This window comes from Histomonas meleagridis (genome assembly GCF_020186115.1).
Source record: "Histomonas meleagridis strain 2922-C6/04-10x chromosome Unknown contig_33, whole genome shotgun sequence".
Taxonomy (NCBI): domain Eukaryota; phylum Parabasalia; order Tritrichomonadida; family Dientamoebidae; genus Histomonas; species Histomonas meleagridis.
The window spans coordinates 157,537-171,311 of record NW_027150870.1 but is presented as its reverse complement, the minus strand read 5'-3'; the positions used below and the strand labels follow the sequence as shown (position 1 = coordinate 171,311).

At 29.9% G+C, this 13,775-nt stretch overlaps 5 protein-coding genes across 5 annotated transcripts; all 5 read left to right on the top strand.

Moving 5' to 3' along the window:
- Window positions 1-3,074: 3,074 nt before the first annotated feature.
- GO595_005293 (uncharacterized protein) lies at window positions 3,075-3,356 on the top strand (the record flags this gene model as incomplete). The annotated part of the gene is made up of 1 exon (XM_067918519.1): window positions 3,075-3,356. One exon carries the CDS (start codon window positions 3,075-3,077, stop codon window positions 3,354-3,356), a length of 282 nt encoding a protein of 93 aa, XP_067774506.1.
- Window positions 3,357-3,568: 212 nt separating this feature from the next.
- Window positions 3,569-4,630, top strand: GO595_005292 (SWI/SNF complex subunit SWI3B; the record flags this gene model as incomplete). The annotated part of the gene is made up of 1 exon (XM_067918518.1): window positions 3,569-4,630. The coding sequence occupies one exon, from the start codon at window positions 3,569-3,571 to the stop codon at window positions 4,628-4,630; it is 1,062 nt and encodes a 353-aa protein (XP_067774505.1).
- A 4,277-nt stretch (window positions 4,631-8,907) lies between these two features.
- GO595_005291 (elongation factor 1 alpha) lies at window positions 8,908-10,230 on the top strand (the record flags this gene model as incomplete). The annotated part of the gene is made up of 1 exon (XM_067918517.1): window positions 8,908-10,230. The coding sequence occupies one exon, from the start codon at window positions 8,908-8,910 to the stop codon at window positions 10,228-10,230; it is 1,323 nt and encodes a 440-aa protein (XP_067774504.1).
- Window positions 10,231-10,749: 519 nt separating this feature from the next.
- Window positions 10,750-11,841, top strand: GO595_005290 (NF-kappa-B inhibitor epsilon; the record flags this gene model as incomplete). Its single annotated transcript, XM_067918516.1, has 1 exon — window positions 10,750-11,841. The coding sequence occupies one exon, from the start codon at window positions 10,750-10,752 to the stop codon at window positions 11,839-11,841; it is 1,092 nt and encodes a 363-aa protein (XP_067774503.1).
- Window positions 11,842-12,505: 664 nt separating this feature from the next.
- On the top strand, window positions 12,506-13,444 carry GO595_005289 (uncharacterized protein; the record flags this gene model as incomplete). The annotated part of the gene is made up of 1 exon (XM_067918515.1): window positions 12,506-13,444. The coding sequence occupies one exon, from the start codon at window positions 12,506-12,508 to the stop codon at window positions 13,442-13,444; it is 939 nt and encodes a 312-aa protein (XP_067774502.1).
- Window positions 13,445-13,775: the final 331 nt, after the last annotated feature.

Genomic DNA, 13,775 nt, shown 5'->3' with positions numbered 1-13,775 from the left:
CCATTGGCAAGTAACTTCTTCACTAAATTTAATAAATAATGAAAATTTCATCAATAAGAATTTATTTTCTCACAGCATTTTGTGTATATATGGAAATTTCCATGCCTTCCTGGTGATCTCCCACAGTCACTTTTGGTTTGGGGAGCAGGGTGACAGGTATTTTAAATTGTATACATTACAAAATAAACTATTCAATTAAATATAAAATATATTCATCTCATCAAATAGCCAACTACTTATTAATTTTATAAATGGATTGAAATCTAATTGATGATTATTTATAAAGGCTCTGATGCAAAACGCCCTCCATTTTGCGGTTTTTAAACGATAGGAAATTTGAGGAAAAATAGAAATGCCACATTAGGGCACCCCATCCATCATCCTGACGGCCGGTTTCGATCGTTATCCATTCAAAAACTTCGTTTTTCAATGGATAACGATCGAAACCGCTCGCACCTTCGGTGCTCGCATTTGATACATATTAATATATATATTTTGACATACAAAATATTTGACATAACGATTATATTTAAGTTATTAAATAAAATATATAAGATTTATTATAACGGTTATCGATAAAAATTTATTCATATTTTTTGTTTGTAAAGTAGTCAAAAAGTCGATCATTTCTTCATTGATGCAATTGCAATTCGAAACCATTAAGAAAGTGTCAAAATTAAATGACAAAAGTATTATCAAATGGGCCTCTGAGCAGGGAATCATTCCTGATATCCACCAAATTCAGATATGTCCGAAATGTCAATCGTTAATGAAAGTTTATTTCTCACCAAGTTACCCTGATGGTGCTGCATATAGATGCTGCTCAAGTAAATGCAGAAATTCAAAATCAATCAGATTAGATTCATGGGTATCACAATCAAAACTCTCATTAAGGGGATTTGTTCACATTTTAGCATGTTGGGTAGAAGGTTTTGATATAAGAACTACATCTAAAATTACAGGTGTATGTGAACGATCAGTAATAACATGGTTTCAAACTTTTCGATCTATTGCATAAAAAGAATATCGAAAAGATATAGCTCAGAATTTACTTGGTGATGGAATAGTCGAAATTGATGAAAGTCATTTTTTCGGTGCTAAATACAACAAAGGAAGTGCATTGGAAAAAGAAGAAATTTGGGTTTTTGGCGAAATAGACAGTAAAACAATGAGAGTTGTTGCTGAGATTTGCGAAAATAGATCGAAAGAAGTTCTCATTCCAATTATTTGTTCAACAGTTAGACCTAATTCAGAAATTTGGTCTGATGAATGGAAGGCATATAATACTCTTAGTGATTTAGGTTATGTACACAAAACAGTAAATCACTTAGAAAATTTTGTAGATCCAATTACTGAGGCAAATACTCAAAAAATAGAAGGTACATGGAATCTAATAAAAGGATACCTCATAAAAAATGGATTTAGAAATTATCTCGAATCATATATCCATGAATGGTGCTTTCGAAGAAATATAGGAAATACATTCGAAAAATGCTGGAAAGCAATAATTGGTGAAATTTCTTAATAAACTAATCATAATTTAAAATATTTTTATTAGAAAAATGATTTCGAAGTGTATCAGACCCCACCAATAAGATATTTTGCCATTATTCACTTTTTGAAATGACTTTGATCTCCTTATCAAAAGTCGAATATTTTTATTGCCATTTTTTTTCCTTTCAAATTTCCTATCGTTCAAAAACCGCAAAATGGAGGGCGTTTTGCATCCTAACCTTTATAAATATTATGTATCATAAAAAATTTATGTTAAACTCTATGCTAGCATGCTGCTATCCCTGTGTGCCGATATAGTATAACAACAATTCAAATTTGAATTAATATGTCGGTTATTATTGGCTCACAAAAATTTTGATGAATAGAAATAGTTCATTTTTCCACATGAATCCAAAGGGACTTTACGACTCAGAAACACTTCTATCAATAAATCAAGAAATTATTAGTTTGAATGAAGAAATTTCTCTAAATCTTTAGGTTGAATAATTAATAAATTTGATAAAATCCATCCTTTATCTTATGATTTAATTATCATTTAAATGATATATTATTCCTTTGTAATTAAAAACAATAATGTAGATTTATTTTTGAATTTTATAAAAAAAATAAGAACATTTGAAGAGATTCATAAAATCAAATCCAATATATTTGATGTATTTGGAGGATTTCTTAATAACATACAGATGAATCAGCATTCTTTGAATCCATTAAATGTTTCAAATATTTACTTATGAATGGTTCTAAAATAGATAACACAGGAGAATATGCAGTTACAGGTGGAAATGAAGAAATCATTAATTTATGTGAACAAAATCATTCATCATTTGCATATGAAATACCAATTGAATTTCATCAAAATGATATCTTTTAAATATTTTTATGATAATAAAATAAAAGAAATTCATAATTTAGAAGAATTAGGAAAGTTTTGTATTTTATATCATAATTATGAAATATTTTCATTTTTACTTAAAGAAGGAATGAAAAAATGATGATATTATTAATGAAGCAGCAATTATTGGAAATATTTTTTTAGTCGAATATTTTCTTAAAGATCATTCAATTCCACATGATATACTGGTATTTTCATCTGGATCAGAAAATATTAAACTTGTTAAATACGTTTTGAAACAAAGAGGAATTGATATTAATGCTAAAGGCGTTTATTTGTTTTATTTAAGATTTATTTCAATAATTTCTTATTTCAAATTAATATTTGGAAATTATTTAAATTATTTAATACAACACTACTGATAGCATCTGAAAATGGTCATACAGAAATAGTTAAATTACTTCTTGAACAAGAAGAAATTGATATTAATGCTAAAAATATTTGTTTGTTTCATTTTATGTTTATTGTAATAATTAAATATTTCAAAATTATGTTTGAAAATTATTTAAAGTATTTGGAACAGCACTTGATTTCACTTTTTTGAATACTTTACATGAAAATTGGATAATTTCAGAATCTTTTTTGTCATTTTTGTACAAAAAGACTCAAACTCGAATCTTTGAAAAATTCGTAAAGCATTCAATCACAAAAAAGAAAAACATTCGATATGGTAAGCCTTCTAGCAGCGTATCGTAATTATTTTCGCTCACATGGAAAAGCAGTACTCTTAACTTTAGTAGCAACAGTTGTACTTTGGATTCTCCTTGCTATGGGATTTCTTCCGACATATGATGAAAATGAGCTTCAAAGAAAAGCAGCATATTTTTTCCCTGTTTGGATAATTTTGGCTCTTACAGCACTTGCTGTAATTGAAGAAAATATCAGATCGCCGCCACCACAAAAGGTTGAAACACCACAGAAACCAGAAACAGAACAACCAGCAAAATAAAAGTTTCTTCATCATACCTTTATATAAAGCATACGCCAATTTTTTTTCACTAATGTTTTTTTTTCTTGCAAAAAGTGGCAATTACGAAAATCGTTTAAAATACGTTAGAAATATTCGTTGAAATATGAGGACCGTTAATTTGGCGGCTATTTTTCACACAATAACCGCTTTGGCCCATTCGAATTTCACACGGGTCCAACTGCGTCACTTTCATGACAGCCGTTAAGCATCCATTCGAATGCCTGGAGATAAAACGCTACAGGCGCTTTAAAACAGAAACATTAGTTGAAGCATCAAACTACAAGGTCACGCGTTTCTGTCAATGTGTTGTTAAACCGCCATGTCAACCTAAATCACCATATCCTCAAAATCCCATTCCCCACACAATTCCATCTCAATGCAGATGGTTTGACTTCAAAAAAATCCATTCTATTGAGAGAAGTGCGTTCCCGGAGCTTAGTGATCCAATTTTTGCCAGAAATTACAAACGAATCAGAAACAAGTTTATTAAACTCTTCCGTTTATATCCAACTACAGATGTCACCACATCTACAATGCGCCACATGGAAGGTGGTGATGCACTTCTCATCAGTAGAATTCATCATTTTCTTTGCGTTTGGGGTCTCATTAATTTCACACCAAATTTTGCTACGCAATCTCAACCTTCTCCTACGTATTCCAATCTTCGTAATGAATATGCCTTGGCAGTTGAAAATATTCATTTCAATACTCCTGCTACATCTCATCCACTGCCACACCTCGAAGTCAAATGTGCCCTATGTAAAGATTCATGTGGCCAAGGTCATTTTATCTCCAAGAAGTATCCAGGAATTGTCATATGTCTAATGTGCTTTTCACATCAAAATACACTCTCACAACTCGAGGTAAATCGTGCAGACTTTGAGTTCCGCACTCTCCCGCAACGAATTAATGAGCCTACTCCAACGAATGAATTCATTGAAAATAAGATCTTTCAAAACTTCAACACATTCAAAGGCGATTGGACCAAACTTGGGGAGAACATCGAAGGGAAATCACCACTTGAGTGTTTTATCATCTTTTTACGTGATCATATTAGTGATTTTGCAAATGCGCCAAATTTGCAATCACATGAGTTTAATGATTCCGAGCCGCTTTCTGAGCTTCTCGCCTTCGCCAACGGCGAAAATGAGGTTGCAGAAAACGAAGGATTACATTATAACGACGATTGGAATGGACTAAAAGGCGAAATAGACTTACTCGAAGACGAAGTAAAGTCAGCGCTTGGGCTTTGAAATGTTAGTAAATAAAAAGGAAAATTTAAGAATTGGTGGAGAAAAAAGTAAATAAAGTAATATTATGTCGATATATCTTTTTCACATAGTACATGTAACAATATGAACATCGTTGTGGATACCAAATAATGTGTTGCATATCATTTATTACATGTTTTGGTTTACCTACTGTTATATTTACAGCCCTTGAACTTAAAAAATATAAAGATGTAATAAACTTTTTTCATGAATAAGTAAGAATTGGTACCAATGCTAAAGATATTTATTTATATTTCAAATAACATTTATAGATTCATCTTAGGAAAATCTCGTGATAATAGTGAAACTACTTTTTATACATGAAAAATTCAATATCATCCTTGGAAGCTTAAAATGAAAATATCATCCTTCGTTTATTGATATACAATGTAATTAATATATGAATAAAAAAATATATAGTATCACAATTCTCATTTATAATTTTTTATTCAAAAATCATTCATTTAAAAAGAAAAATCATTGTTAGTCAGACAATCGTCAAATAAGAAATGATTTCTCAATAGATTTTATTTTTAATTTATATTTATTTTAAAATATTTTTATGATACTTATTTTGTGCTTTATGCTAAATCTTATTTACATTTAGGATTGATATTTTCATTTTATTTATTTCCGGTTTTTTCTTAATTTTGTGAAAAGATTTCAGAGTCAAAACCGTTTATTTTTGGTCTCATCAATGGATGTTAACATTTCAACAATAGATATAAATAAACAAAAGGCATATACATTATATAAAACGATATTTTCGTTAGATGAAAAAAATATTAAATTTTCTGTTGCATCAACGGATTTCTTTAGTTGATTCTAGATATTTATATTCCTTAAATTGCATGGTATGTCGATTAGTATACTGTATATTTGTACTTCAAATGGGAGAAGCCGAAACATATATCAAGTATTTACATTTGCTAAATCACAAAGAGAACAAGATTCAAAAAAACATAAATATTATCAATGTTTTTGTAGAAATACTTCTTAATATTCATTCATGCGAATCATATTATCTTCTAGAAATGTTGATTGAACAAAAACTAAGTGATCCAAAAACAATAAAAAATCAAAATTCTTTATACTTTTCACATTATCTAAAAGATAATGAAATTAAATCATTAAGTCATTCTATATTTTATAAAGACTTCCGAAGAAATATAAAAGAACTTAGAAAAGATAACTGGGCACTTCATAAGAAGTTAATTAAAAAAGGAATAAATACAAATAAATTATCAAAAATAATTCGAAATGATGAAATAGAAAAACTTCAAGAAATATCATCACAAACAAATTTTGATTTTAATCAAACGATTAAACCATCACTTTATGAAAGATGTTCATTTATTAACCAAAAAAATGTTTCATTAATTGATTATGCATCATTTTTTGGATCAATTAAATGTTTTAAATATTTACTTATGAATGGAGCAAATGCATTTAATGCAGGTAAATATGCAATTGCAGGTGGAAACATTGAAATCATTCATCATTTAAAGATGCTTATGAAACAGCAATAAAATTCCATCAAAATGAGATTTTTAAATATGTTTATGAAAATAAATTGGAAAAAATCAATAGTTTGGATGAATTAGGTAATATATGTTTTGATTACTTTAACTATGAACTTTTATCATATTTGGAAGGATACGGATTAAAGATAAATTGTAAATTAATTAGAAAGTTAATTGCAATTGATAATATTTTCTTAATTAAGTATTATTTAAATTGTGATCGAAAAAGAAATCTTGCAAAATTAGTTAATTTTGATAAATTCGAAATTATGAAGTTAATACTTGAACAAGAAGGAATTGATATTAATGCTAAAGATGTTAAATAATTTTGTTTAAAGTTTATTCAAATCTATCATTGGAAACTATTTGAAATATTTCAAACAGCACTTATACAAGCAACTCAAAAAGACCATATCGAAATGGTTCAATTGCTTCTTACGAAAAAAGGAATTGATGTAAATGCTAAAGATATTTATTTGTTTTGTTGAATATTTATTTAAATAATTTTTTATTTCAAAATAATATTTGGAAAATGTTTATTGCATTTTGGGCAGCAATTATATGCGCATCTTCAAATGGTAACATAGAAATAATAAAATTACTTCTTAAACAAAAAGGAATTGATATTAATGTTAAAGATATTCTCTTGTTTTACTTAAAATTTCTTTTGATGATTTTGGCTTTCAAAATAATATATGGAAATTATTTAATATATTTAAAACAGCACTAATGATATCATTTTTGAATGGTTATAATGAAATAATGAAATTACTTCTTGAACAAGATGGAATTGATATTAATTCTAAAAATGATTTAACAATTTATTTAACATTTGATTTGGAAACTTAATATATCAATATAATATTTGGTATTTATTCAAATTATTTGAAACATTGCTTTTTTTAGCAGCATTAAAAGGTAATATAGATCTTATGAAATTACTTCTTAAACGAAAAGAAATTGATATCAATGCAAAATATTTTTATTTTCCCTTTTTAATATTTAAATCAAATATTTCTAGTTTCACAATAATATGTGGGATTTTTTAAGAATATTTAACACAATTCTTAAAATTGCTTCAGAAAAAAATTATATTGAAATAGTCGAACTTCTTATTAAAAAAGGAGAAATTGATATTAATGTGAAGGATAATATTAGTATGGATAATTTTATGTTTGTGAATAATACTTGGAAATTATTTGAAATATTTGAAACTGCACTTATGAGAGCATCAGTATATTGTTACATTAAAATAGTAAAGTTACTTCTAGAACAAAAAGAAATTGATATTAATATAAGAAATATTTGTTTATTATGTTTAATATTTATTTTTTTCTTTTAATATTTCAAAATAATATACGGAAATTATTTTTATAAAATGAAACAGCACTAATTTTGGCATCTAAAATCGGAAACGCAGAAATTGTTAAAATGCTTCTTGAAGAAAAACTAATTGATATCAATAATAAAGATATCTGTTTTTTTCTTTTAATATTTATATAAATAATTTTATATTTCAAAATAATATTTGGAAATTACTCAAAATATTTTATACAGCAATAATATTAGCAACTCTAAATAACCATGTAGAGATAGTTAAACTACTTCTTGATCAAAATGGGATTGATATTAATGTTAAAGATAATATTTGCTTCAGTGATTTAGTAATCTAATATAATATTTGGTAATCCTTTAAAATATTTGAAACAGTACTTATGAAAGCATCTGAAAATGGTTCGATTGAAATAGTTAAATTACTTCTTAATAAAGAAGGTATTAATGTTAATGCTAATGATATTTATTTTTTTCATTTCAGTTCTTATTTATAAATTTTATATTTTGAAATAATATTTGGGAATTATTTAAAATATAGAATACAGCTTTTATATATGCAATTAAAAATAATAAAATAGAAATAGTTAAATTACTTATTGAATATAAAGATATTGATCTTAATACTAAAGATATTTATAAGCTTAATAGAAATTTTCTTTTAGTAATTTTATATTTTAATACAATATTTGGAAACTTTATAAATTATTTAATTCAGCTCTTATGTATGTATCGAAAAATTATCAATCAGAACTAATGAAAATACTTAACCAACAAAAGAATATTAATGATATCGTTAATGATGCTTGATTAATATCTTCAACAATTTTTCTTTAACAATGTTTTCATATTACAATAGTGAAACATCCAAAATACATGTTGATGAAGGAATAATTAATCGAAATATCCAAAAATTTTTCTAAAATAATTTGAAATTTATTCTTATCATTTCAGAAATCAAGCATAAAAAAAAGAGATTGTTTTAGCCCTAATAATATTATTAGGAATATTCTTTGTTTTAATATGTTTTATCAAAAATAAGGTTTTTTAGAAAAAAGTTGTTTTTAAATAAATATTATTATTTTTTTTATTTGCAAAAATAGAGATTTTAAGTTAAGATAACTAAATGAAATAAAAATCTATATTTCTTTATATGAGATATATTAAATAAACCTAACATTAATGAGATTACTAAAATTTTGAAATAATTTCAGAGGAGCTATGTCTTGCTTCAAAATCTTTAACCGCTTGTCAAAAATCTTCCAGACGTGGTTTCAATTTTCAAAAGTCAAAATTTACATACAAACAATTGTATAAGATATTAAAAAACTGGATTCGTGGTCATTCAAGATTTGAATTGTTTATTACAAGGCCAAGGTTTCAGTTCACTTTGTTTATTGTCCCATGGGTAAGGAGAAAGAACATATCAATCTCGTCGTTATCGGACACGTCGATGCTGGTAAATCCACAACCACAGGTCACTTAATCTACAAGTGCGGTGGTATCGATAAGAGAAAGCTCGCCCAAATCGAAAAGGAAGCCGTCCAACTTGGTAAGGGCTCCTTCAAATATGCCTTCGTTATGGATAACCTCAAGGCCGAACGTGAACGTGGTATCACAATCGATATCTCACTTTGGAAATTCGAATCACCAAAATACATGTTCACAATCATTGATGCTCCAGGACACAGAGACTTCATCAAGAACATGATCACAGGTACATCCCAAGCCGATGCTGCCGTCCTTGTTATTGATGCCACACGCGGTGGTTTCGAAGCCGGTATTGCCGAACAAGGCCAAACCCGTGAACACGCTCTTCTTGCCTTCACCCTTGGTATCAAGCAAGTTATTGTTGGTGTTAACAAGATGGATGACAACACAGTCAACTACTCCAAGCAACGTTATGATGAAATCGTCCAAGAAATGACACACATCCTTGGCAACATTGGTTTCAAGCCAGAACAATACAAGTTCGTTCCAATCTCCGGATTCGTCGGTGATAACATGACCGAAAAGTCACCAAACATGCCATGGTACACAGGCGGCACACTCCTTGAAACACTCGATACACTCCAACCACCAAAACGTCCATTCGACCGCCCACTCCGTCTTCCAGTCCAAGATGTTTACAAGATCTCTGGTATCGGTACAGTTCCAGTCGGTCGTGTTGAATCCGGTATCATGAAGCCAAACATGACAGTCGTCTTCGCACCATCAACAGTCACCACCGAAGTTAAGTCCATCGAAATGCACCACACACAACTCCCAGAGGCCGTTCCAGGAGATAACATCGGTTTCAACGTCAAGAACGTCGCCGTCTCTGACATCAAGCGTGGTTACGTCGTCGGTGAAGCTAACCGTGATCCACCAATGCAATGCATCAACTTCACAGCACAAATGATCATCTCCAACCACCCAGGCAAGATCCACGCTGGCTACCAACCAGTTTTCGACTGCCACACAGCTCACATCGCTTGCAAGTTCGACAAGCTCGTCCAACGTATCGACCGTCGTCACGGTAAGAAGGTCACAGAGAACCCAGAATGGATCCAAAAGGATGATGCTGCCGTCGTCGTCGTCGTCCCATCTAAGCCACTCGTCGTCGAAACATTCAAGGAATATGCTGCATTAGGAAGATTCGCTGTTCGTGATATGAAGCAAACAGTCGCTGTTGGCGTTATCCGTGCTGTCGAAAAGAAGGTCGTCGAAGATAAGAAGAAGAAGTAAAGACAATAAATCTTCATTCAATAACTTTACTTTTTTAATGATTGAAAAAATTTTTAAATATCTTTGTTAAGACACGCACTGCTAAGCACTTTTCATGAGACAATTACAGACAATATATTCGTTCTACTATTGGATTCATGACTGAAATCGCAGCTAAAAGTTAATCTAACTACACAAACGGTAATTTTGGTTTGTTTATCGTTGTTATGTACACATCGGGAATTTTTTTGTAATTATCTATACAAATGCTTTGTGTACATTAATGTTTTAGAGAGATTATTGTTATGCCACACGTGAAATTAGACAATCCTTGTAAACTATAGAAAAAATTCGGCCGAATGGCTGATCAAGTTTTAAAAGTGCCAATTTTTCCTGACTTTTGAATGCGGTTGGTCGCTGGGAGAGATGGCTGTTTTCAATGCAATTGCACTCAAAAAAATGTAGATACGGGATTTGAACGGTCGTAAACATCACAATCCGAAACGTCCGATATTAAAACCGGAATTCAAATTTCTGGAAATGTGCAAGTTCACGACTAAGGCGTCCAAGTCCCTCCAAGATGACATCATAGAAAAAATTATATCTGGTGACTTAGAAGGATTTAAGGCACTTCATCTTTCTCCAAGTGAAATTTCAAGGACCTTAAAGCCATATATTGAAATAGACTTCAAGACAAAATATAGTAAATTTACGCCTCAGCTTCACATACGTGGACCTACACCTCTGTTTCTTGCTGTTTTATGTGAGCAAGATGAAATTGTTGATTACATATTGAAAGAAAAGAATCCAGATTTAAATCAAAAAATAGAAGGATTTAACATTATTCACATTGCTGCCCTCTCTAGAGACTACCACTGTTTAAGAATCCTCTTAAAGTATAAATGGGTTCTTGAACATATTAATGATAAAGTAGAACTTGAAAACATCCCATCTAAGCCAGAATTTAAGACAACAGCTCTCCATATTGCTGTCACCAACCACAATTACGTCAATGTGTTTTTACTTCTTCGTTGTTTTGATTTTTTCCAATCATCAAACTCCAATATTGATTCTGATCAATCTTTTCATGTTAACATCGATCAGCGTTCAGCCTCGGGCTCTACGCCATTGTATATTGCTGCCTTTCAACAAGATTTGCGAATGGTCAAAATTTTATTAAACGCTGGTGCCGACCCAAACATGCCATGCGACCGTGAGAACAGAAGTACTTTTAAGTATATTGAACAACTCCAACAGAAGCAAGGCCATAAAAATTCATTAAAAGATAATTCAAATCCCATACAAAAGATATACGAAGTCCTCAAAAAATACATCGGAGGCGAAAAGGTTCTCGATTTGAAGTATTATATGCTGAAATATTCACCTGAATTAGCAAATGAATTTGGATATGATTTTGAAGAAGAATCAGAAGAAAGTCAGGAAAAGAACGAAAAACCAAAAGAAGTTATTGTGAGCAGAATGGAGAACCTAATGGAAAGAATGATTCATGAAATGGGTGATTTAAGAAAAATGATTATTGGACTTAAAAATCGTGTCGAAACACTCGAGTCACGAGGGGGAAGAGACGTGAAGGGGCCAATGATCCAAACAATTTTTGAACATCCAAATTAGATTTTTTTTAAATTAGAAATTAATTAATAAACATAGAGTACATTTATAGAATTTGATTAACAAAATTTTTTTTAGATGTGATATCTGAATACGGACATAAAATTCATTAATGTGACATTATTTTTTGATAATAAATGAACATCTTTCGTAAATAGAATTATCGGCACTTTCTAATTGTTTTGAAATGATTTTTTCAATTAATTTTTATTGGAGTAATATGACATTTTATATAATTAGACCTCGACGGTTAAAAGTGGACAGTTTTAAACGTTTCATTCTCTTTGTAGCATGTATTATTTTCATTTGCATAAAATATAAGATAAATCAAATATCCAATGATAAAAAATGGATATGGATGATTTGCTCCAAATAATGAAATTATGCGTTCAATTGATGGATCCAATTTTTCGTTAGCCAAATTTAAAATTATTTTTCTCAGTAAATCGCTATATATCGAAATAATTATTTATTCTTATTTATCAAGAATTTTCAATTGAGATAATAATTATGTGAACACAGAAGTTATCGTTAAATTATGGAGGCATTCAAATGGCTGCTTCAAACCAACTTCGATAATTCCCAACCCAAACTACTGCATTCAAATTTGTTGTATCGGTTCGTTTCGGGATTGAAAAAGTGGGATTGGCATTACACCACATTCCAAATGGCTCCACAACAAACAAATGAAATGAAATGGAGAAGCAAGATCAATTATTACGTGCTTCTCTTTTCAGCTTTACAATTCCTTTTCACTTTATATTATAATTATGATATTTCAAAGGGATTGAAAGTATGGGAAACAACACTTGGATCAAAATATTATCCTGCGTTCAAGTTCGGAAGTTATACCCTATTTGCTTGTGGTCTTATTTTTCATTGCATTTCAAAACCTGTTTATCGTGGAACAAGTGGATTCCCACTTCAATACATTGGATTCGTATTTTGTCTCTTGGATTTAGCAGCATTCTTATGTTTCTTCATTCCATTATTTCACCACGATAAAAAAGATGTTTTTGGATGGATTCAATTCTTTATTTATCTAGCAAATTTAATATCTTGTACGGGACTAACAATAGTTTCACGAAAGTCTATTCAACCAGCACAAATTTCAATTGCAGGAAGCTGGGTTCTCAGCCGTCGTAGAGATTGGGGAATTTGTGGAACAATACTTGGAGGCCTCCAAGTTGTGATGATTTTCTGGGAGACCGTATTTTCTTTGTATGCTCCCGAAGATAAAAAAGCTCTTGCCGTATTCAAAGATAAAATTAATGAATATAGAGCATCAATGATATTATTGACAATCGGAGCCCTTGGATACCACATTGTTTCTTTGAAGATATCCAAAGGACAATGCCCATGTCATAACAAAATGAGAATTTCTGGATTTGTGTTTCTTGCATTCGAAATTGTTGGCTTAATTCTTTATGAACATGTCTGTACAATCCGCCCATATAAGCATATCTTCTTTTACCACGTAATTATCATGGGATTGGGTATTGTCATATCAGGCCTTGGAAATGATTATATATCTAGAAGGCCGTTCAAAGAAGATTATGAAGCACTTAGCTACCAAAACGTAGACTCAATCAACAGTAAAATTTAAACCAATAAAATATCAAAAATAAACGTGCAAAAAATAATTTGACTTTGTTTGTTTGATACTATCGTATAGTAATAATAAACGTACTAAATGAACCCAAAGACTTTCGAAGAACATATTGAATTTATAATATGTCTTAAGGATTCGCTTGATCCAAAAACTTATATGTTGAAGCTTGAGAATGCAAAGAAAATTATTAATAAAAGGATATTGATTTCAAAAAAAAAGATTATTAAAATTAACAAACAATATCAAATAATGAAAACAAATAATTTATATGAGCTTTCAAAGATTGGTATGGATATGGAATGGGTTCAATTCTATTCTGTTTTGA